Source organism: Acyrthosiphon pisum, chromosome A1 (assembly GCF_005508785.2).
Source record: "Acyrthosiphon pisum isolate AL4f chromosome A1, pea_aphid_22Mar2018_4r6ur, whole genome shotgun sequence".
Classification (NCBI taxonomy): domain Eukaryota; kingdom Metazoa; phylum Arthropoda; class Insecta; order Hemiptera; family Aphididae; genus Acyrthosiphon; species Acyrthosiphon pisum.
The window spans coordinates 50,327,915-50,350,789 of NC_042494.1; the positions used below are offsets into that span (position 1 = coordinate 50,327,915).

Genomic DNA, 22,875 nt, shown 5'->3' on the forward strand with positions numbered 1-22,875 from the left:
AAAAAGTATTCAAATACTTTTATTCGAATACTTAACAAGACAGTATAAGTGTATATTTCATAAACATGTTAATATTCAGTTATTCTTAAGAAAAAAATTTGGATGTAACGATATATTTTTCGGTATAAAACGACCGATGTGTAGTATCAGGCTGAGACTTGCTGTGAACAAAGATATATAGTTATAAAATAACTAGATATAGTGTTAACGGATTGCATAGTTTAATTATTTACACAACAATTAAAATAATATTTATGAAATATACACATTCATCCGTTCAATATTTATCTCTCCTCTCAAAATCTAAAAAGTGAAATAAAAAAGTTATAAAATACCTGGGTATAGTCAATTTTTGAATTTTGTTTTAGATACCGTGTAGAGTGATAAATTCATATTGGTCTTACAACGGCGTGTGTTTTGTTTTTTTTCGAGCATAAAAATACTTGAATCTTCAATATTAAAAGTTTGGTTTTAGTAGAAATATCCAGAATTTTTTTTAAATAATTGAGAAAAAACATCGAAAATAATATTTTCAATGTTTTTTCTCAATTTCTCAATTATTTAAATATTATTTAAATTAATACGCAACACGCCAGTTTTCGACAAAATCGAATGATGGAAAACTTTTGTGGATATAGCCATGTCTAGGAATATGATTATTATGTGTAGGTACATATTATAATACCTACTACCTAGTACCTATTATATAAATGGGATTTTTCGTTTAAAATTTAACCATATAGGTATATCTTCCCTTACTCGGCCTACTCTGAACAAATAATAAAATAACGTATTGAGTATACTGATAGTGGTACGATGTCATGTTATACTTTTAATTGATTTTACTTTTTAATTATTGACATAAAAAAAAATACCTACTTCCAATGACTTCTAACATAGGAGGTTAGCTACATTATTTTTTCATGATTATTATAACAATGGTGTAGGTATAAAGCTGTATAATGTCTAAATGAATTACTCATTAAAAAATTTAAAAAAATATTATAGAAAGTAAATAATGACGTAATCTTGAAAATACATAATTATTTACCTCTTGTACGCTTAAATGCATATTATAATTTATAATAATGTTATTTTTAAAATTTAACTGACGGTAGTAGGTACTACATGAGAACAGTCGTGTACCTATACTCGTATATGTAATGTAATGTGATGTGATGTTGTAATAGGTATTGTAGTTATGCGTTAAGAATAATGAATAATAATTGTGATATAACTTATAAAAAAAATTTGGTGATTACTGAGATTTTGGAATCCGAAGAATCATACGTAAATCATTTGAAAGAAATAGTAGTGGTAAGTGTAATATTAATATTAATCTCAACATAGATAAATACATTTATAATTTATAAAGCATTATTCTTCTATACTAAATATTTTGATTCAGAATTATAATACAACTTTAACACATACCTATTATAATATGTCTAAAGATTATAGTCAGTCTACAGATATATTATATTGAATTACCTACATTTAAAATAATTAATTAATTTCATAATTTGTTAAACTAATTTATACCTTAAGTTAATTCAAATTGAATACATTTTGTATTTTCCATTTAGGTATTCATGTGACACTGAACAGTGGATACAGTAATCAACCTAAGTATTTAATGTTTAATGAATAATTTATTAGTATTACCGCTGATAAAAATGTTTTATTATTTTTAAAATTAGAGAAATGCAAATACTTATAAGCCTATACATATTATATAGCTTGGAATGGAATGATGTGGATAGGTATACATTATAGCATTTAATTTTTAGACAAATCTAAATTTTGATTTTTTATCGTACCTACTTAATATAAAATTTTTTTTGATATATAGGTATTGTATATTCACTAAATAAATAGGATTTTATTTATATATTGATTATAAGAAATTATATATTTATAGTTAATACCAGGATTTGAGACATAAATTGCATACAATTATTTAAATAAGCGCTTAAACAAGCATTGGAAAACTTCATATTAAGCAATCAAATAATAGCTTAAGAATAAAAACTAGCAAAATAAGAAAAATAAGCAATTTACAATTTTATTATTTATTTATTTTAATGAAGCAGGTAAAAGCCCATTTTGTAATAAAAAATAATCGTAGTAATATGATATACATTCTGCTAGAATTTATGTAAACACAAAAAAATTAATAAATGATTTGCCTCGAACCCTGGTTATTACTTATTAGTTTGGTTAAGTGCCGCAGTATGGGTGGTAGAGCAATAGTCGTTTTGATTTGTTTAATTCGTTCATTTCAATTTTAAATTAACAATTATCGTAGATAATATGTATAAGTATAATTGTTTAGAAAAATATTTTTTTGGTTAAAATAAATATTAACATTTAACATGATATATACTAGGAATATTTGGAGTATTGGAAGCATAAACAAATATTGTCAAAAGAACATTGCAATCAGTTATTTGGAAATATCACGGAAATTTATGAATTTTCAAGGTACCTCTTTGAGTATAAAAAGATTTATTTTTATTCTATAAAAGGTGTAGTTTGGATGTCATATAAATATATAACATAAATATGAAAATATTTTACTTTATAATAAATATTATTGATTTAGAGGAGATCATATTATGCGGGGTTCATTGTTCATGCACATAATATGTTGCCAATTGCCATACCTAACTTAATACTTATATACCTATCTGGCTACCTATATAGTTGGTTGGTCCAGGGTGCTCATTTTTATTATTTAGGTAATGTTTATAAAAAAAAAAAGGTAATAAATAGTTAATCTCACTATATTATATATAGGAAGGCGCAATTCGTATAAGCTATAAAAAGACATATAAGCTATAGCCCATATTAATATATTATAAGTTAGAAATATTTCTAGGTCAGCTATAAGTGGCCCAGGTATGGCCGCAGTAACATAAACAGGGTGAATTAACATATAAGAATCACTCTCCAAGTATTTATTTTCTAGGATAGCTACTGGCCAGTGGCTACTATCCGCTATCACTGATAGAAGATAACTTATGTTGTATGCATATTATGTTTTATTTATTTCTTATTTCATAATAACAATGATGTATATACGAATAATATGAGGAAACTCGGGTAATATGTATATTGAAAAGTTTAGATATGTATACATTTACGAATATATACTAATAAAACATAAATCATGCATAACACTAGCTATAATACAATAATCAGTTATCAATATTATTCAGGTGTTGTTCTAAATTTGAATGTATTTATTTATTTCAGAATATTTTTAAACGAATTAGGATTGGCCAATAATAACGTACCACAAATTGCTCACTGTTTTTTAAATAACCATCTTAGGTTTATTATTTATTTGACATACTGCATCAATTTTCAAAAGTAAGTTACTATAGGTAAAATATTTAATTATAAAATAATAATGACTGAAAACGATAAAATATAAATTAAGTAATGTTGCCAATCGTCATTAATATTTAGATCTGATGCCATAATATCAGAAATAACACAAAGTCGACCGTCAACCAACATTATACATCAAAGGCAAAATGAATTAGGACATCGTCTTCCTCTTGGATCTTATTTGGTATTGCCAGTACAGCGTATTTTAAGATACCATTTATTGCTTAAGGTAGGGATTATGTTTAAATTGATCTATAAATGGTATAAATAATTTTAGATTTTGAGCGGAGTTATTAATATGTATTGGTTTTACGAGGACTTGTTTTTTTTTTTATTTGTATCTATCATCACCTTTTATGACTGTAAAAATGCTTAGATTTTCTTCAACAGTATATTAAATATTTTGTGATAGGAAAGTGAATTTAGTTGGTACTTATTGGGGGGTCAAAAGTAAAAAATGCCTAGTAGCTTTTTAAAAGCATCAGGAAAAACAAAAAAAAATAAAGAAAAACGGGAATTTATACGCAAATGGTACATTATTTTTATTAAATTATCTCAAAAAACAATTACTCCAATTAAGGTACTCCAATAATAAAAAATACAAAAATCCAGTCACAATTTTTTTGATAAGTATTTAATGTTTGGAATTTTTAGAAATCACGGACAATTTTTATATTATTGTATAGGTAAAAATTCATAAAAATTTTGATTTTTACACCCTATGTTTGAAAATTGAATACAATGTTCCGCATCAATTTCTATCAGTGGAATTTAACAAAGAGGTTTAGCATTTATTATGATCAATTAAAGTTTAAATTTCAAAGACACTCGATATTCAAACGTGTACCTAATAATGATTTATTCTCTAACAATGTACGTTATTTTGTGATAATTTAAAAATATTGATCGTAGAAATTTATAATAATAATATTACACTATTATTTAAATTATAATATTTAGAATACATTTTTATTTTAAAGAATTGATAAATAACTTTGGTTCGTTAAAAACTAATAGTATTTAACACAATGTGGAATACATTAATTTTTCTTAACGTAATTTGAAAATATATAGGCATGGTAAATGCATTTTTTTTAGAAGTGTTGACAAAATTTTATAAGTTTTGACAAAATTCGACGACATCACAAGCAATTTCAAAACATTTTGAAGTTAAAAATGTAGAAATAGAAATTTTCAATTTTTATCAGTTGCAATTTAAAATACAAGCTTTCTCATAAGTGGGGTTGCCATATTTTATTTTACTTAAACAAGGACAAACATTTTGTATGTCTTAGGTTTTTTTTAGGGGGGGGGTTATGGCTAAGTTAGTGGGGCTTTGCACCACAAGCCCCCTCTCAATTAGCGCCTATGGTGCACCCTCCCCAATCACCCAGTTTGAACACAATATTTTTCCGTAACTATAATACCACTCACAAGTCACAATGCGGCCATCACTCTACGGCATACGTTTGTAAGTCAAAAACTTATTCAAAGGTACCTACTTACAAATCGAAATGAGTAACCAACAAAATTATCAATTAGCGATAATTGATTACAAAAATTATCGAGGGAGAGTAGGAAAACTATGAACATATTTTAGTATTTACCTAATAATTGTCGTCACCAAGCCAGGAAAATAATTTTATAATAGTTTTCTCGAGGCAATCAAATAATCAACTTACCTAATTGTTTTATTTATCTAAACAGTAAACAATATTGTTTTTTTTTACTTTAAAATTTTAATGTTGAGTAAAATCAAAATGACAAAATGTATTATTCAATATATATTATATATTATATTCAATATAGATTATTATATATATTCATTATTCAATAATTATAATTATTAAAGTTTGATTGAGACAATATTGGCTGCCCCGAAGGCCGAAACACTATATCGAGAAAACGGGACGCTATATTTAAACGAGTATATACAGTCCCGTATCGCATGAGGTACCCTTTTTGGGTAACGGGTGTGACAACCCCGCGGACCTCAGTTAACCGGTGATGGTGTAGCCTGAAGGGCCTCAAGCCGTCTCAGGTAAGTAGGTGGACATTAAGATCTCGTCACTGAAGCACCATCATCACAATGTTGGGCCCTTCATTAATGAAGGTTTGTCGATGGGCCAACACCCCATCACTCTAAAAACACCTCATCGTTAAGAAACTTCTAAACAAGCCTCGGACACTGATTAAGGATAACAGAAATGGAAACGGAAACAGGAAAACCATAAGGAATTTACGGATTGGTACTTGGAATATTAGAACCCTTTTCAAACCAGGAGCATTGAAAATAATTATTGATGAGATAACAAAATATAATTTGCAAATTGTAGCACTACAAGAGATGAGATGGCCGGGTAATGGCAGCATCAAACATAAAGAAACAACAATCTTTTACAGTGGATGTGGGGATGAGAGACATGAATTCGAAGTTGGATTTATGATAAACGATAGACTATTACATAACGTCAATAAATTTGAAGCCATAAACGAACGAATATGCTTCATCCGCCTAAAAATTAGTGGTCAGAATATAATAATAATTAATTGCCACGCTCCGACAGAAGATAAAGACGGAGAAACTTAAGACGCTTTCTATGAATAACTGGAAAGGACATATGATTCACTCCCCCGACGCGCCATCAAAATAATAATTGGAGACATGAACGCAAAAATAGGCCGGGAAAATGTATTTAGACCAACAATCGGCAAAGAAAGCCTCCACATCGTATTCAACGACAATGGAACCCGTTTTATAAGTTTTGCGATGTCCCGTGATATCATCATCAGCAGTACCTACTTTCAGAGAAAAGATATCTACAAACAGACATGGGTGTCCCCGGATGCGACAGCAAAAAACCAAATCGATCACGTAACGATTGATAAATTGCATCGTCCATGGTTTAAAAACGTTCGTAGCTATCGAGGGGCAGACGGGGATACTGACCATTACTTGGTAGTAGCGACCCTAACTGAAAAACTATCGGTAAGCTGGAAGAAGAATAAAGGTAGGAATAAAATAAATACAATAGACTTAGATAGACTTAAAGATCCAGAAGAAATTAGACAATATAGGACAAGAATAGCTGAAGAACTTCGAAAAATAAATGAAAGGGTAGAAAACATTGCAGCAGATAGTCATGAAACCAAATGGACAATTATTAAAAAGGTTATAAACTCCGCTACAGAAAATCTCAGAACAGAATCGAGATCCAGCAAAAAGAACAATTGGTTCAATAATTAATGTTTGGAAGCGGTTAAAAAACGTAATGCAGCCCGTTTGAACCTGATACAAAATTCATCGATAGAAAATCAAGCAAAATATAAACATTATAAAGAGATAGTAAATAAGACAATTAGGAGAGAAAAAAGACTAGCTGAAAAGAAAGCACTAGAAAAACTTGAGGAAGAAAGAAATAACCCAAGAAAATTTTTCAAACCCTGTAAGTACCTTAAGCAAGATTTCAAACAACACACACTCTTTCTAAAAAACGACCAGAATGAACTGATCTCGGAACCAGGAGACATATTACAACATTTTAGGAAACACTTTGATACCCTACTAAACGCGAGTGAGACAAATAAAGGCACCAGAACTAGATATGAAGAACTGATCTTTCAAACGGCTGAACCAGAATGTAGAGAACCAGACTTGGAAGAAATAGAAGATATCATCAAAAATCTAAAAAATCACAAAGCCCCAGGAGAAGATGACATAAACTCGGAACTATTCAAAATATCGGGGAAAGATATAATGAAAGAAATGCAATCCCTGATAAGTGATATGTGGCGTAACGAACAGATCCCTAATGATTGGAAGACAGGAATAATTTGCCCAATCTTTAAGAAAGGAGATATTGGGACAGTGTCGAATTATCGTGGAATATCTTTGTTGGACTCGGCGTATAAAGTACTGTCAATGGCATTACTAAGAAGACTAGAAGTATATGCAGAAGAAATATTAGCAGAATACCAAACTGGATTTAGAAGAGGAAAGTCTACCACCGATCATATTTTTACATTAAGACAATTAATGGAAAAATATTACGAGTACAATAAAGATCTTCATATTCTGTTCGTAGATTTTAAACAAGCGTACGACAGTATAGACCGAGAACAATTATGGATTGCACTTAGAAATTTTAGAATACCTAAGAAAATCGTGAAATTAGTTGAAATATGCAACCAACAGACCTTCTGCAAAGTACATTTCATGGGAGTGACATCTGAAAATTTTGAATGTAAAACCGGTTTGAGTCAAGGAGACGCATTATCGCCAGTATTCTTTAACTTGGCGCTTGAAAAAGTGATAAGAGACATCCGGGAGGAACAAGAGATGGAAATAATTTGGGTTAACACAATTTTAGCATATGCGGATGACATCGTCATTCTAGGAATATCCCAGAAAGAAATTGAAGAAAAGGCAAAGAAACTATTTATAGCTAGTCATAATATGGGTTTATTAGTCAATGAAGCCAAAACAAAATATATGGTTATGTCAAGGCAGGTGACCCCAAAGAATAATATCAAGATAAATGGATACTCATTTGAGCAAGTGGAAGAATTTAAATATCTGGGTGTAAATATTAACGAAAAAAATAATATGCACCAAGAAATCAAGCTTAGAATGTGCGCAGCGAATAGAAGCTATTACGCTATGAAAAAGATGTTCTCATCAAAGCTTCTGTCGCGCCGAACGAAAGAGAGGTTATATATCACATATTTGCGCCCCATAGAAACATATGCATGTGAAACATGGGCAAGTACAAAAGGAGATGAAGAAAAACTCTCAAGCTTCGAAAGGAAAACTTTGAGGAAAATATATGGGCCAGTGTATAATGTGAATTCAGGGATATTCGAAAGAAGAATGAACGACGAGATACAAAGACTTTTTAACAATCCAAGTATATGCCAATTCGTTCGTAGTAAGAGAATTGAATGGGCAGGCTACGTATGGCGGGCAGAAGGATGCCTCATACGGAAGGTTATGGTGAGGAACCCAACTGGAAAGAGACCCCTGGGGAGACCACGTCAGAGATGGTTTGATTCGGTGAAGAGAGACCTGTCAAAAATAAACAACACCTTCAGCATCGACATGGCAACGGATAGGGATCAGTGGAGAAGGATTGTGGAAGCGGCAAAGGACCTCGTGGTCCGTATTAATAGGCCAGAAGAAGAAGAAGATATACAGTCCCGGCCAAATCGGCGCGTACCTACTGATAAGTAGTTCTTTCTGAAAACTAAAAATCTAAAAAATATGTAATCACAATTTTATACATATTATGAAGTTCGTATTTCGACGAAATTGAATATATTTAGATGAAGAATAACGATTTAAGTTAATTTGTTACAACTCAAAATTATTATTTGTGGGTGCCAACTTGAAACTCTTATATTTTACTTATATTGTTATATTTTATTAATCATATTTATACCACTGTTCATATTCATAACACCATTCTACAGTCAGTTGGCATTGACAAAAAAGTTATTAACAATAAGTAATAACATATGATTATAAAATATATGTATCTAGGATGTTTCCCCCCGTGCCTTTTCGGCTTTTCCCTCTGATACAATGGACGTTACCCCCCCGGACAAAAAAAAATTAATATTAAACAATAATAATATACAATGCAAATAAATAAATGTACAAATGATTAAATTAATATATAAATATAATTGTATGATGTAAATAAATGTATTGTTTGTGAAAATTAAATAATACAAATCAAAATAACCTAACAAATATATTTTATGCTGGTAAGCTAGGTAGCTCACGGAATAAAAATAACGTCATAATTACACAAACACATAAGATATAATAATATACAATGCAAATAAATAAATGTGCAAACGATTAAATTAATGTATAAATATAATAAAATAATAATATATTAAATATAATTGTATAAATGTATATTTTTATTTTTTTACTCTGGTAAGATAGCTCACTAAACTTAAAAAATTTAAAATATCATCATTTGAAAATCTTTCACATAACTTTTTTAACCTATCATCTTTACCTAAATTATTACAAAAGCTCCTGCTCTATAATTTAAAATTTTGATTGATGCACTTGAGTTGCTCATCTGTAGAGCATATGATATATAATATTATAATATTATGATGATCATATATTTCGGGTAAATCCAAAGAACCTATTTTCAAACCTATTATTATGTGTAAAGACTATATATATTGAGTCGGGGGGGGGGGGGGGAAGTGGGAAACGTCCAGGTACCAAAATATATATACTATTATAAATAGTAGTAATAAATAATGAAATAAATGCAGTATTTACAGGAAAAATTAATTCAACCTATCGTATTATTAGGTACTTAAAGTAAAATAGATTCCTTATATAGCAATACACAAATATAATACATAAGAGTTAGAAATTAGATTTACGATTAATCAAACTTATATTATATTTATAATAAATTATCGCCTACTCAAAATATTTCAACAATGTTTAATACAGTATATATTTTATTTTACAGAAATTAGCAGCATATACTTTAAATAACGAAACTGATCACTCTTTAGTCGTGAAAGCTCACGATAAAATGGTCCTCTTAGCAAAAATTATTAATGAAACGAAAAATAAATATGAAAAAGAAGGCCGTATTAAGGATATACGATTAATGATTCAACATTTGAAGGATAAAACAAATGTAATTACAGCTGTCTGCACTATGCAGTATAATATATTGTCATTATATTCAAATAATAATTATTTATTCTATTAATAATTCAGTTTCGTTTTCGTTAACTATAATAATGCAAAATTATAATATGATTTAAATCAACTGTAAAAATGTATTGTTATCTACAGGTCAATATATCTAACAATTGTTTTGAATTACATGCTGAAGGCGATTTAATGATCGCGGGAACGAAGAAGAAACTTCATGTGATTATATTGAACAATATGTTATTGATTGTCAAAGAACAAAAATGTGGACTGTTGGAATACAAAGCTCATATATTGGTAATAGTTTTTAATTCCTAGCAATGTCATTATAGTAGACTTTTAATTTTTTTTTTTTAGAGTCGGAATATCACTATTATTGAACATGTGAAAGGAAATCCATTGGGTTTTCGTTTAGTATCCAATGCTGGACCTAAACATTCGTTTACATTGCAAGTAAATTTATTATCATATTATCATATTTGATAAATTAAATTAATTATTTAAAAGCTGATCAGGATTTAATTAAATCGTAGCTTTGGTTACACCTTACAATAGGTAGGAAGGTATATATGTAATATTTTCGAAATGAATATGTTTAAAATAATTTAAATACATAAGGATTTCTATAAATTATATTAAGTACAAACTATTAATACTACAGTTCTATTATTATGTTATATGAATAAAAATTAAAAAGTAAACATTTGTACATGTAAATGTTAATTATTTGTTATTAATCGACCAATACATTTTGTTCCTACTATAATAATTTATAAATATGATTTTTGAAAATTATTACTATTGGTATATTAAACTCAATTAAAGACATTATATTGATTACAATTTTAAGTACCTATAATTTATTAATTGTTTGATTTATCCAAAGTTCAAAATAACAGTTGACAATATTTTGGGGTTAGCCAATTTATCTTAATATTTTCAGGTATATATAGTTAATATTTAAATTATTAATTTCATTTTACAATGGAACAGGAAGAAGAGAATTATAAATGTATAAATATTTAGTAGGTTGGTGGGTGGGATTGTACGAGAACAAAACACTATTATAGTAATAGTATGTATCCATGTAGGTATGGAAGACAGATTTATAAAAAAATATATTGTTCACTGTTTACGTAGAATTATTATTTTTGTTTCCTCTTTACTTTTTAAAATAAATTAACACTTCACATTCTAGGTCACTCAATTAAATGACTCTCTTTTTATTTAATTCAAAGTATTATTATTTGAACATGCTTAATGTTCTGGTTAGGTATAGATAAATTGAAGCACTATTTTTTTTTGGGAGTATGTATTATCTAACATTCAAAAACATATAGATATGAAATTCTGGTCAGTAAACACAATATGAGTATAAAAAATAACATGAAAATAAAAAGTATAATATGTACTTATTTAAATTCATTACCTAATTATTCCACAGGCGACCTTAGCGGAAGAAAAGATGTTTTGGGTTAAAATGTTAAACGATATTAAAAAGGACACTTCAGAGCTTTCAAGAATTGGCTTTGCTGAATTGATGGCCAAATATTTCTACATACCTAGAAGTATTTAACTAATTAGCTATAGACAGATATTACCAAAAATAGTTTTAAATTAATTATCGATAGGTACCTACTTATTATATTAAATCATGTTAAATGTATAGGTAGTAGAACTTATAATTCAAATATAAATAAATATAAAAAAAATTGAATAATTATTAACGGAAGAACTAAATAGTATTTAGAGCTTATAATGACATTTATATTGTTTAATATTATAATTTATAATTGTATATGTACCTATAATCAGTATATGCCAGTTACAACACAAACACAGAAAAAAGGTTATTTTTTTATATATAAATATATTTTAAAAGCTCTATGTTATTGTCCCTTTGACGAACCATAATTCTTAAGCAATAAAAATTAACGTGTAGTTGTGTAAATGTGTAAACTACGTTGTTATAATAATTATTTATACAAATACTAATAGTTTATATGAATTGAGTATACTTTTACCATATAATAATATAATCAATCACGGGAATAATGATTTATGTAGCTCGTTCCTCGTACAGTCGTCCCTATAATGATAATTGCTTTTTACAGTTTTATGAGTAACACACTCAATACTCAATAGCATATTGGAATTGCATAATATAATTGAATTTTTTACATCTCACGCTTAGTTATCCGTTTACGGACGAAGTTCGCAGTTAAAACGAACCTCGGAAAATGTAAGTAGACCGACTGGTTACAGAGCTTGAAAAGAAGTATCGGTGGCCAAGCAATAACGAGTGTTGTATACCAATCGGGACGTGATGGATTTACAGATACCAAACAATGAGTCATAATAATATATGTATCGGTATAGACTATAGAGCTACTACCCAATAGCGTATATATTATATGTGCGTGTAAGCGTGTTTGAGGAATCTCTGCGATTTCCTGTTGACTGCAACCAGTGCTGCAGTTGTATTGTCGTCGTCGTCGTCTGTTCGCAATCGCAGTCAATACGGTATTGGCACATTCACGATTGAAAATTAAGATATTTTCAAGCCGAATCCCACGTGCAAGTACCTCCGATCATCTCTGTAAGATACTGCAGGCAGACATGCACAAAATAAAACGCCCACCAAAAATATAATATTAAATGCGTAGAACAAGAGCCGCGAGTCTCAATACTTATGATACGACTAATGTGCTACTATAGAGATATATGTATCTATATAACGAGACAAATTTAAAAATATTGTTGCAGACTTGCAGCTAATAACAAAGTTTTTGTATAGGTACAAAGAAAAGAAATTTAAATTCATCAAAATGCCATTGATAATAACAATTCAATTACAATCACTGAATCAAATCTGAAAATCGCCATATTATATTATGTTAACGTGTTTGGCGCGGGGGCTCGGCTCGGCGTACGATATTTTCGGGATACAGAACAAAAAACAACATACGTTCCAAAAGTCCTGTATGTAAGTATCACTGTGATACCAGCGTGACATACCAGTAGATTTAAATGCGTTTTTTCATCAGTAATCGAATCATTGTCTGATATACGGTACTGTTGAAAAAACGGCAGTAAAATGATAAAATTGTTATTATATTTTTAGGGATTTTTGGGACATTCGTATAAGGACATTACAATATGGTAGTAATACGCGATAATATGCGATGACGATCTATCTATACGCACCTACAACCCACCACCGTCGAAATGTTTATCCTTCACCACGACCGCGGTCCCGGTAACCCGACCACGATACACGCCTCCCCGCGGGTGCCCTTTGCAGCGACCACGACGTAGATGAAGAATCTTCTCTAAATCGCGGTGGCAGCGATCGTGTGACGGGTCCGCCTGCAGACGCCGCGCGCGCGTCTCTTTGTTCCGGCCGTGTGAAAAAACCCGCGTCGTCGACCCGCAGCGATCGTCCACGGGGGCGTTGCACCGGCCGCCACGGAGAAGAACGCGCGCCAAATGGTAGTGGCGGCGGCGGCGACGAGTGGCGACGACCGCTGCGGCCGGTGGAAGTGGCCGGGGTTCAGGCCGCATGGTGGAGGACGCGGCGAGTCTTTCGGCCGGTCCCCCGGCGATCGCCGCCGACCGCGTTACGCGCACACCGTCGTCGTCCCGCCGTCAAATTAGCCGAGGCAGCGCTCTCTCAGTGTCTGTTCGTCGATCACACGCAATATACGACGCACGCACCGCGGTCGTCGGCTGTTCAACCAATACCATTAACAATAATAATAATTATTATCAATCGTAATAATTGTAATATCGCAACCGTCGTTTTACCCGTCGCCCGTGATTGTTACTCGTTCTGTTTGAAATATACAATATTATTATCGTACGACTTGGCCGTATAACAGCGCGACGCGTATAGGCGACGACACTGCACGACGACGTCGTATGTTTGTTTAACGAAAGATCTTAATATTTATAGCGACGCTCGTTCGGGGTGTGTCTACGTTTTTCAGTTCCGCGGTACACCTACGCGATATTGACGATATTCACTACTATTAGTTATTAATATTATATTTCTACGTTGATCAGCCGACGAAGACCGCGACGTTTCGGTACTAACGCCGCCGAGTCGTTCGCGTACACCACGCGGGGTGTTGCACGCCCGTCGTAATCTTCGCGAGTAATGCGCACTGCAGACCCGTGACCACACGCGCGACGTGCTTACACATTCATATGTACCTAGATTACGTCCGCGGAGAACGCAAACCCGCACGACGACCCTGTTGACCGTCGAGGTCCATGCGACCCTCTTGCACGCGCCGCTCCGAACGTCCACTCTCCGCAACACGTCCAGGATCTCGTAAGTAACAACAAATACGCAACGCTTTGTTCGATCTATTCGTGTAGGTGTAGAATACATAATCACAACCATTCGAACGATGACAGATACGGTATACCTATAACATGGTTAAATCGCGTATATAATATTATACTAATATAGGTATTATGTAATAATAGATAGGTGCCGAAGTCATACGCCTACATACGTACATATTATTGTATATTATATTTTATTATATCTGTATGCCCGGAGTAAATATGTCAAACATCGGAACCTTACTATATAGGATTTTCAGGCCTATAAGAACCACTTTTAAGTTACGATTCCCCTCTGTATATACGTTCGTCTCTATTCTCCTGGCATCTACAAATTCCTTCACATCCTTTTTTAATGTACATTTATTTTCTTCCATTGCAAACGCTTTCTCGCTTTAGACAATTCTCTAAATATCCCAGTTAATCCTCAGTCCATCCTTTCCTCAATCTCACTTTGTTGTTTTCTATTCCGCACTAAGCTGAATTCAAAATTTAAAATCTATTTTCCTAATTTAATAGTTTAATATGTATTAATTCGTTTATATTTAAAACTTTAATTGTATCGAATCCAATGGTTTTATACCAAGTTTACTTGGATAAATAAATAATTACGATTCTCAAAGCGGAGCTGCGTACACCTCTATATACCTATATAAGTTTAGAAAAAATATAACGATGTCTCTACATGTATTTATGCCCCGTCTACCGCCTTTGCCCCTCTCCTCCAAACAATAATACATTTATGGTACTAACTATGCGACTCGCCCCCGTAGACGAATGCAGCGACGGGTATACCATTGCCATCGACCGCTCGGAAATCGGCACCTCCCCGCGCGCGCGTGTCTTATTATAAAATCACGCGTTAATCACAGCGTTATCGAGCCACTGCAATCTTCGCGGTACCCGCCAGCCTATATTATACATTATAATATTATGGCGACGTTATAGTGTGGACGATAATCAGAACACGCTGCAGTTACGCCACAAAAACTCTCTCCTACCATCACTGCAAATAATGGATCCGCGTGAAACTATTTTATTTTCTCCGAGAAAAAAACACCAGTTAATCATATTATATGTTTTATTCGTTGGTATATATTATTTCTTTAACAATATTATAATAATGTTATACCTACGCACGTTGGTGGCGCATTCCATATTTTCCCCGCAGACGATCGCGGATCGGTTCGGGATCCTGCATTGAGCATAGGTATTGGTTTTTCACTCGTGCAACTTGCCGGTTCGGTCGGCACAGTCTTCGCGAAATCTACGTGTATGTCAGCGATATACTGCAGACATGCGAGAACAGTGAACACTCAAGCAAGTCTAATTTACTTACTTACATAAAAAGTATACATAATGCGCCTAGTGTATTATAATATAATATACACTTGACCAGGGAAGTTCGACGAGTTTTCATAATATTTATACACCAGAGATGAATGTCACAAATATGTCAATCATAATATAGACTTAAAATTTCGTACCATAATATCTATATTCATATTATTCCGTCTCAAAATATCGTCCTCTGCAGAGGTCATTCCCTCGGTTCGCGGAACAGGTTATATATTAGTATCGTTACTTATAAATACATAATAATATATACCTAATAGATTACATTTTTTTAATAAAACAGTCTGAAGGTAAAATAATTGAGATTTGATTACCGTCTAATTAATTAAATCCGAATTGGTTTAAAACTGGTTGTTGTTTTACCATCTGCAGATTAAACATTGTCCGAAATGTTAATTTATTTTAACAGCAAGTTAAAAGAAGGCCTCAATTATACAATAATTTATATTGTTTATGATAATATCTTGTATAATATTATGACCTAACAATATTCCATTAATCAACCTGTACCTATACTTTTGTGATAGTGTATTGGAGGGATTAATTCTTTTAATGATCTTGTGATGTCCTTGCAGTATATTGGATAGTAATAATTACCTACTCTGAAAAAAGAGAATTTATTTAAAAAGTTAATACGCTTACTGTAAAATATAATAACACACTATATTATCACGTGTATTAAATTAAATTCTATTATTATATTCAAAAATGTAGGTAGAATTATCGTATTTTTAATAATAAACCGTTATAAAAATACTTAATGAATATTTCCTGAATACTGATTTGTATTTGATGACGCTAAAGTTTGATAATGAGGCTTATAATGTCAAAATGAACTATAGCAATTATTATTATTTTTCCTCTGTCGTGTCATGGTTAGTAAACTATTAACGTTAATTAGAATTCAGTGTAACGCACTAGAGCCGTCTATCCGTTATAAATCAACTCATTAGATTTCATGACTGGTCGCCCTCAGAGTGTATTGAAGCGAGTTAACGGTGCCGTTATTATGAAGTCACCCGATGGCAACGGATACCGCCGCCGTGTGGTGGATATTGTGCAACAAGAATCAATTTCAATTTTTAAACACTGTAATCAAAATGATAGTGAAACTATATAATACACATAGGCATATAGCTAGGTAAAACGAACATAATTGAATTTTAAATGACATTGAACGAGTTACAAAAAAGTTTTACAGTTTGTTGGTACTGAGCACTGTCCATACAACAGATCAGGCCAGGTCAATGTGAACTATTAAAATGTGTCCTAAATTACTTTTACTAAATAACAATCAATGAAAAGGTTTCTATAAGTAGTGATTAGTATCAACTTACCATTATAATCCTTATATTTTGTTGTGTATTTTAGATTATAAGTATTGACAAAGACCTTTAATTTTATAAAAGTGCATTTTTTCGGAATACACTTTTTAGGGTATTTAATTGAAAAATTAAATAGTTTGACACAATGCAGATAATAGCCAGTATATGCGTAGGTACATTTGAATATTTCAAATTAAACTCAAATTGCACAACTCATCCAGAAATATATTTTTGAATATCTGTATTAATTTTCAAAAAATTACGAAAAACAGAAACACTGATCATTTTTTAACCTCGTTTTTAACTATCCTAGGTAAATACTATATTACTCTAAAATGGCTGTATACTCATTATTTTATATTCTATAAACATAACTCATAAAGAAAACATATATATTGTTTATTTATATTTTAAAGATGAAAATTGTACAACTAAAAAAATAATTATTTATATTCTAAAATAGTCCCATCGTCTTAAAAGCAAATAAATTTCCCTTCAAAATAATTGTGTAAGTGTTACGTAATTGATAGTGATATCAAAAAGCCTTTACTTTAATGTATATATAAAAAAAATCCGCTAATTAGCCATTAGTAATACTTTTGACGAAGAATTATTTATAGCGTAGAATCGATTATAGAAGATTGCAAACGATATGATATTTATTTTGACTTTACGACCTTACCATGGATACCAGTATAGAATTTAAAATGAAGTTTTCTTATGTAATATTTCATGTAAATGTAAAACGTTTAAAAAAATTAAAGAAGTTTAATAAATGATAGATTTAGGTACCTACTTAGATCAAATGTTGTAATGTATTAACTTAAAGAAAATAATGCTCAATCATTATGAATGTATGACATTATGTAATTTTAAGTATAGGTACCTATATTAATATAGGTAACCATTTCGCGCTTTCAAATGAATCATCTCTAAATAAAAGGTCATTTTTACCGTATACATATTGTGTTTATGTATAATGATTTGTAATATATTATAGTACTATGTATAAAGTATTATGTATAGGTACTATTTCGTTGTTGTTTAATGCAAATGGGTATCAATATCACATAATATAGGTACATAAGTTGTCTATAAAAATAATCCGATCACATGATTAATATGAATATTTTTACCTGGCAATTGGCCACGGATTTCATCGCAAAAAAAAGGTTGAATATAATGTCTGCCGAAGTGCCGATTACAGATTACTTTATGACCAGTACCTGATATATGAACATTGAACACGTTGTAAAACGCGATAACTTGTTACTTTAAATATTACTTGCAGTTGAGTTCTGTATGCCAGTAGTATAGTGTTTGAAGTCGAAAGCAATCTACACGCGTAGACACATGAATACAGTCGACATTTTGAGAAGAACCCACGTCATTTATAATAATATCCGATTATATTACTGTTTTTATTGTACAGCTACAAGAATTTTGATTGCATAAATATTACCTAATCGCACTATGTGATATGGCTTTAGATGTAAATCAACTCAAGTTGCACTTTGATCTTATCGTAAAGAGACCCTACCTACACGTTATTACAATATTTATAGAAAAAAGAATGCCTGGATGTTATTGACTATCCCTCACTTGACTATGTCTACCTTCGACTAATGAGTAATATTTCTAATGCAAAGCGTATTCCAAAAAGTAGGTAATTCTTTGAAAAGACAAACTGCAGCCATCAACAAATTACAAAGAAAGATGTGAACATTTTAATTAAACGCATTATTGTTTTTTATCACACTTAATATATATAATATATATATATTATATTATTCTATGATACTCCAGGAAAATTGTTGTTTCTTCATCTCTTTTAACTGTTCTTTTTTGTTTAATGTTAACTGCTTCAGATCTCCGAAGCAATGACTATGCCAAAGAGGTTGAGGTTAAGTACCACGTAAAGTGTGTACATCTGTGTCTCAATTATTTACCTTTAATGACTTAACCTCCTGCACTGATATGTAAAATGTGATTACTATTTTTTTTCGGTTAATGTTTTATATCACATTTTACAATTAAAATAACTTTGATATAACTATTTAAAACTATTCATATGACTAGATACCTACTTATTTCTTTTAAACTTCATAAATAAAATATATTACCTAATACACTTCTTCAAAATAATATATATACTTATTGTGCTGTATTTTATTGCATTTAATTTAAAAAAATACTATTTGTATGACTTTTAAATCTTTTTAATGGCATTTCTTTTAACATTTTTGGGTCATGTTTACATTTTTTTGGGTCATAAACTTCAAGTCCTATTAGTTATTTCGTATATATTCACAATTATTATAATTATTATCGTCATTCATTTTACAAATAATATATTATAATACGTAATTTATCTCTATGGGACTATCTTTTTATAGGTCTGATTGAAAAATTAATATTAAGAGAATTATTAGTTGTAAAATTATTATTCTTTATACTTTCATAATTTTCATATATTATTCAAGATGCATCTTGATGCATGAGACATGACTCTTTTTTTGTATAAATATTATGAATCTGATAGAGTTTAAATGTTTACATTTAATACATCCTTTTTCACACATTTAATTTATTATTCTAGTAAAGAATATTTTCTTATAAAAATGTTGATGTCTATAATGGACAAACATTTTACCAATTCATAACTACAATAATTTTCAAATTTAAAGGAATGTAATACATATAATAATAAATTACAATTATATTCTATTTGTTCAAATCTGTTTAATGAGTTTTGTTGTTTTTTTTCTTTTGAATTGTATTTTTATTATTTTTGCAAAACAAATTTCAAATTTTTATAAAATATTTTATTAAATACTAATTAATCTATTTTTGATTATTATTGTGTTTGAAATGAATAGTCAGTAGTTGGTTTTCTTTTCTTTGTAATCTTAAGAAAGTGACTCATATTTTTATGTTTCGTTTCGATGTTCGGTCAACCATTTAAGTAAAAGTTAAATCCTCTAATTGGATTATCTACCAACAACTTATAATTGTCTGAAAACATGATTTAGACATTCATAGTTCATTTTCTTTCATATTAATTGCAGTTGAAATATGTAGTTCAAAATTCCAGATTTATATACACCAGTTTAATGATCTGTTTTAACTTTATAATTTTAATTTAATGACTAATCGTAGTTCTTGTGTTAAGCATATAGGTATTTTGACCTAGAAAGGTGAAGGTTTTATTAAAAATTACTCAAGTGAACGATTATTTAAAATATATGGCACCACTACAAACATACAAATTGAATATTAAAAAAAGCGAAAGGAATATTATATAAGTGAATAATTAATTATACTTAAATAATCATTATTAATTAATAAAATTGAAAAATAGGCAGTATATTTAGCAAATCTAATAGAATATTTGGAATAATTATTAGGTACTTAATTTTTAATAATAAATAAATTCATATATTTATTTTTAGAATTTTAAATTAACTTTTACTGTTTTTTTTTTTTTTTGGGGGGGGGGGAATAAATAAAAATATAAATATTACTATATTACTATAATTTCAAACATTATATTCTATGGTTTCATGAAATTGGATTTGGTTATAATAAAACGTTCTTTGTGTGCAGCATACTTACATATTTACAAATTACTAAGTTACCCATTAGTTATTACCCATACATAAAATTCAGAACATTAACATTCTAAAGAAACTATTTTATGTGAATTTTAATTATCATCTGGAAAAATAATAGTTTATTGCTTGGAAATAAATTATAACTCTAAATAGTAATGACGGCCTTGCATATTATATTTTATTCTCAATAATATGGATCGTTTTGACTGATGGCAATTTGATAACTATAATTTTAATTATGGCAGCCACCTATATACATTATACATTAATGTAATTTTAGATCTGGCGTCACCAAAAAAGTAATTAGAACATAAGACTTAATGAAAATTAGTTATTTTTTTTAAGGTATACTTCTATAAGCCTATGCTATTCTCATTTATTATTATTTTTATTTTCTGATAGTTATATTGTTACATGTAATTATTATTGTGTAGAGTATAATGCTATGATGTAAACATTTCACATGTATTTACTATCATTTTTGAGCTCGTTTTTTTTTGGTGACCTATTTGTTAGCAATCGTTACAACTTTTACTTTCTATGTATATTTTTCTAACTAGCCAGTTTTAGCACTTTAAATTCTGATATTTTTACCTTTTTTAAAATTTATGTCATGAAGTGATTTAAAAGCATATACCTACCACAAATTGTGACTTGCTTGGTAGGTACTATACATAACAAGACATGTACCTAATTCATAAATATTTAGGAAACCGTGATGATTTTTCAAATTAGTATTTAATATTTTAGTGTAAAATTTATTAAACAAAAATATTTTTTTTTTGATATTAAACAAGTATTGTTAAAAATAAGTAGAATATTAATTACCATCTGGATATTGGTCTAAATGAATGTGTCTTTGAATTAAATCCATATATAATATGTGATTAACGGCCATAATGTTGGTTTGAATTACGATATGAGAGTATTGGAAAAATAATATATTGAGAATAAACTAGGTATAAAAGAATCTAAATTATAATATATTATGTACTATTAACGTTCAGTAATGGTTTTGGTGTCAATATCTTTGAATTTCGACTACCTACTATTATATTTGTTTGCTGGTTTATCATAATATCGACATTCTATGTACCTAATTTATTGTTGAAAACAGGTATTGTTAATTAGCGCTTCGTTGTAAAACAAGCTGCCGGTCTTACAGTTGATCATAGATTTATAGTACCTATATAATTATATTTTCCTCTACAGAATCGGTTTGGCGCCTATACTCATGAATTTTACATATAACGTATAATGAAAGCAAAATCATGTGCAAATGTTTCTACATCTGAACTAAAATCCCGAGCCTTGACTTCTTGATCCGTAAACCATGCATTATAATATTGGTTGTATACCTACTCGTGTGGAATAATAGTAGATATATACCTATAGGTACATAGAACCGTAGAAGATACAAAGTATAATGATTCACAATTTACCCGCTTAAACCAGCTACTCATCTTCACGTGTCCCCACATATGTCTCTGAATTTTTTTCCCTCGTATATATGTCACATGATTATACAGACTGTGGTTGAATTTTCCGTCTGATAGAAATTATTTGAGATTCCTCCTTGAGGAAGATTGGGGCTGCTTGGAACTTGGAAGGGTTTCTGGAATCGTCGTCTGATGTTCAGACTTTGGACTGTCCATCATTTTAAATTTTTTTTCTTCAAAACGAATAGGTTAACCTGTGATTGTAAATGTGCCATGCAATGCTTAATTCCATATTTTGTTAAATTTAAAAAGATTAAAATCTTATACTATAATAGCAGTATATTTAAGTAAAGTATCTCCATGCGTCAGAATTTGTCGATGAAACCCTTTGATTCACAACGATTCGTTATTACAATCGGGTCGAAGGCCGGCGATCAACCTTACCCACCGAGGATACCTATATTGTGATCATCAAAGACCATTCTACCGGTGTTCATAATCGGTCTGGGAAAACCACGTCAACCGTATGTTTTGAGAATTTCAATTTGAATTTACTAACGATTATAGCTGCGCAGCAGTCGTGTCTCACACGTTATGATTTTACGCTTTCGACCGCCACGGCCGTGTCCGCCAAACCTAATCAGAGTGCGTTACACATCGTACCCATCGGTCGGCGAATCGCATATATCGTG

The 22,875-nt window shown here is 30.3% G+C and overlaps 2 protein-coding genes across 2 annotated transcripts in view; both read left to right on the forward strand.

Annotated features, from left to right (window-relative positions):
- The first annotated feature begins 1,103 nt into the window (after positions 1–1,103).
- LOC100575436 (pleckstrin homology domain-containing family G member 2-like) lies at positions 1,104–13,578 on the forward strand. Its single transcript, XM_029487229.1, has 7 exons — positions 1,104–1,317; positions 3,259–3,375; positions 3,475–3,625; positions 9,903–10,076; positions 10,238–10,393; positions 10,454–10,549; positions 11,541–13,578. Exons 4-7 carry the CDS (start codon positions 9,969–9,971, stop codon positions 11,670–11,672), a joined length of 492 nt encoding a protein of 163 aa, XP_029343089.1. The 5' UTR covers positions 1,104–1,317; positions 3,259–3,375; positions 3,475–3,625; positions 9,903–9,968; the 3' UTR covers positions 11,673–13,578.
- A 123-nt stretch (positions 13,579–13,701) lies between these two features.
- Positions 13,702–22,875, forward strand: part of LOC100163552 (ataxin-2 homolog) — a 37,997-nt gene continuing 28,823 nt past the window's right edge. The window contains exon 1 of the mRNA XM_001942480.4: positions 13,702–14,432. The gene's annotated coding sequence lies outside the window, so the exon portion shown is untranslated. The remainder of the gene's footprint in view (positions 14,433–22,875) is intronic.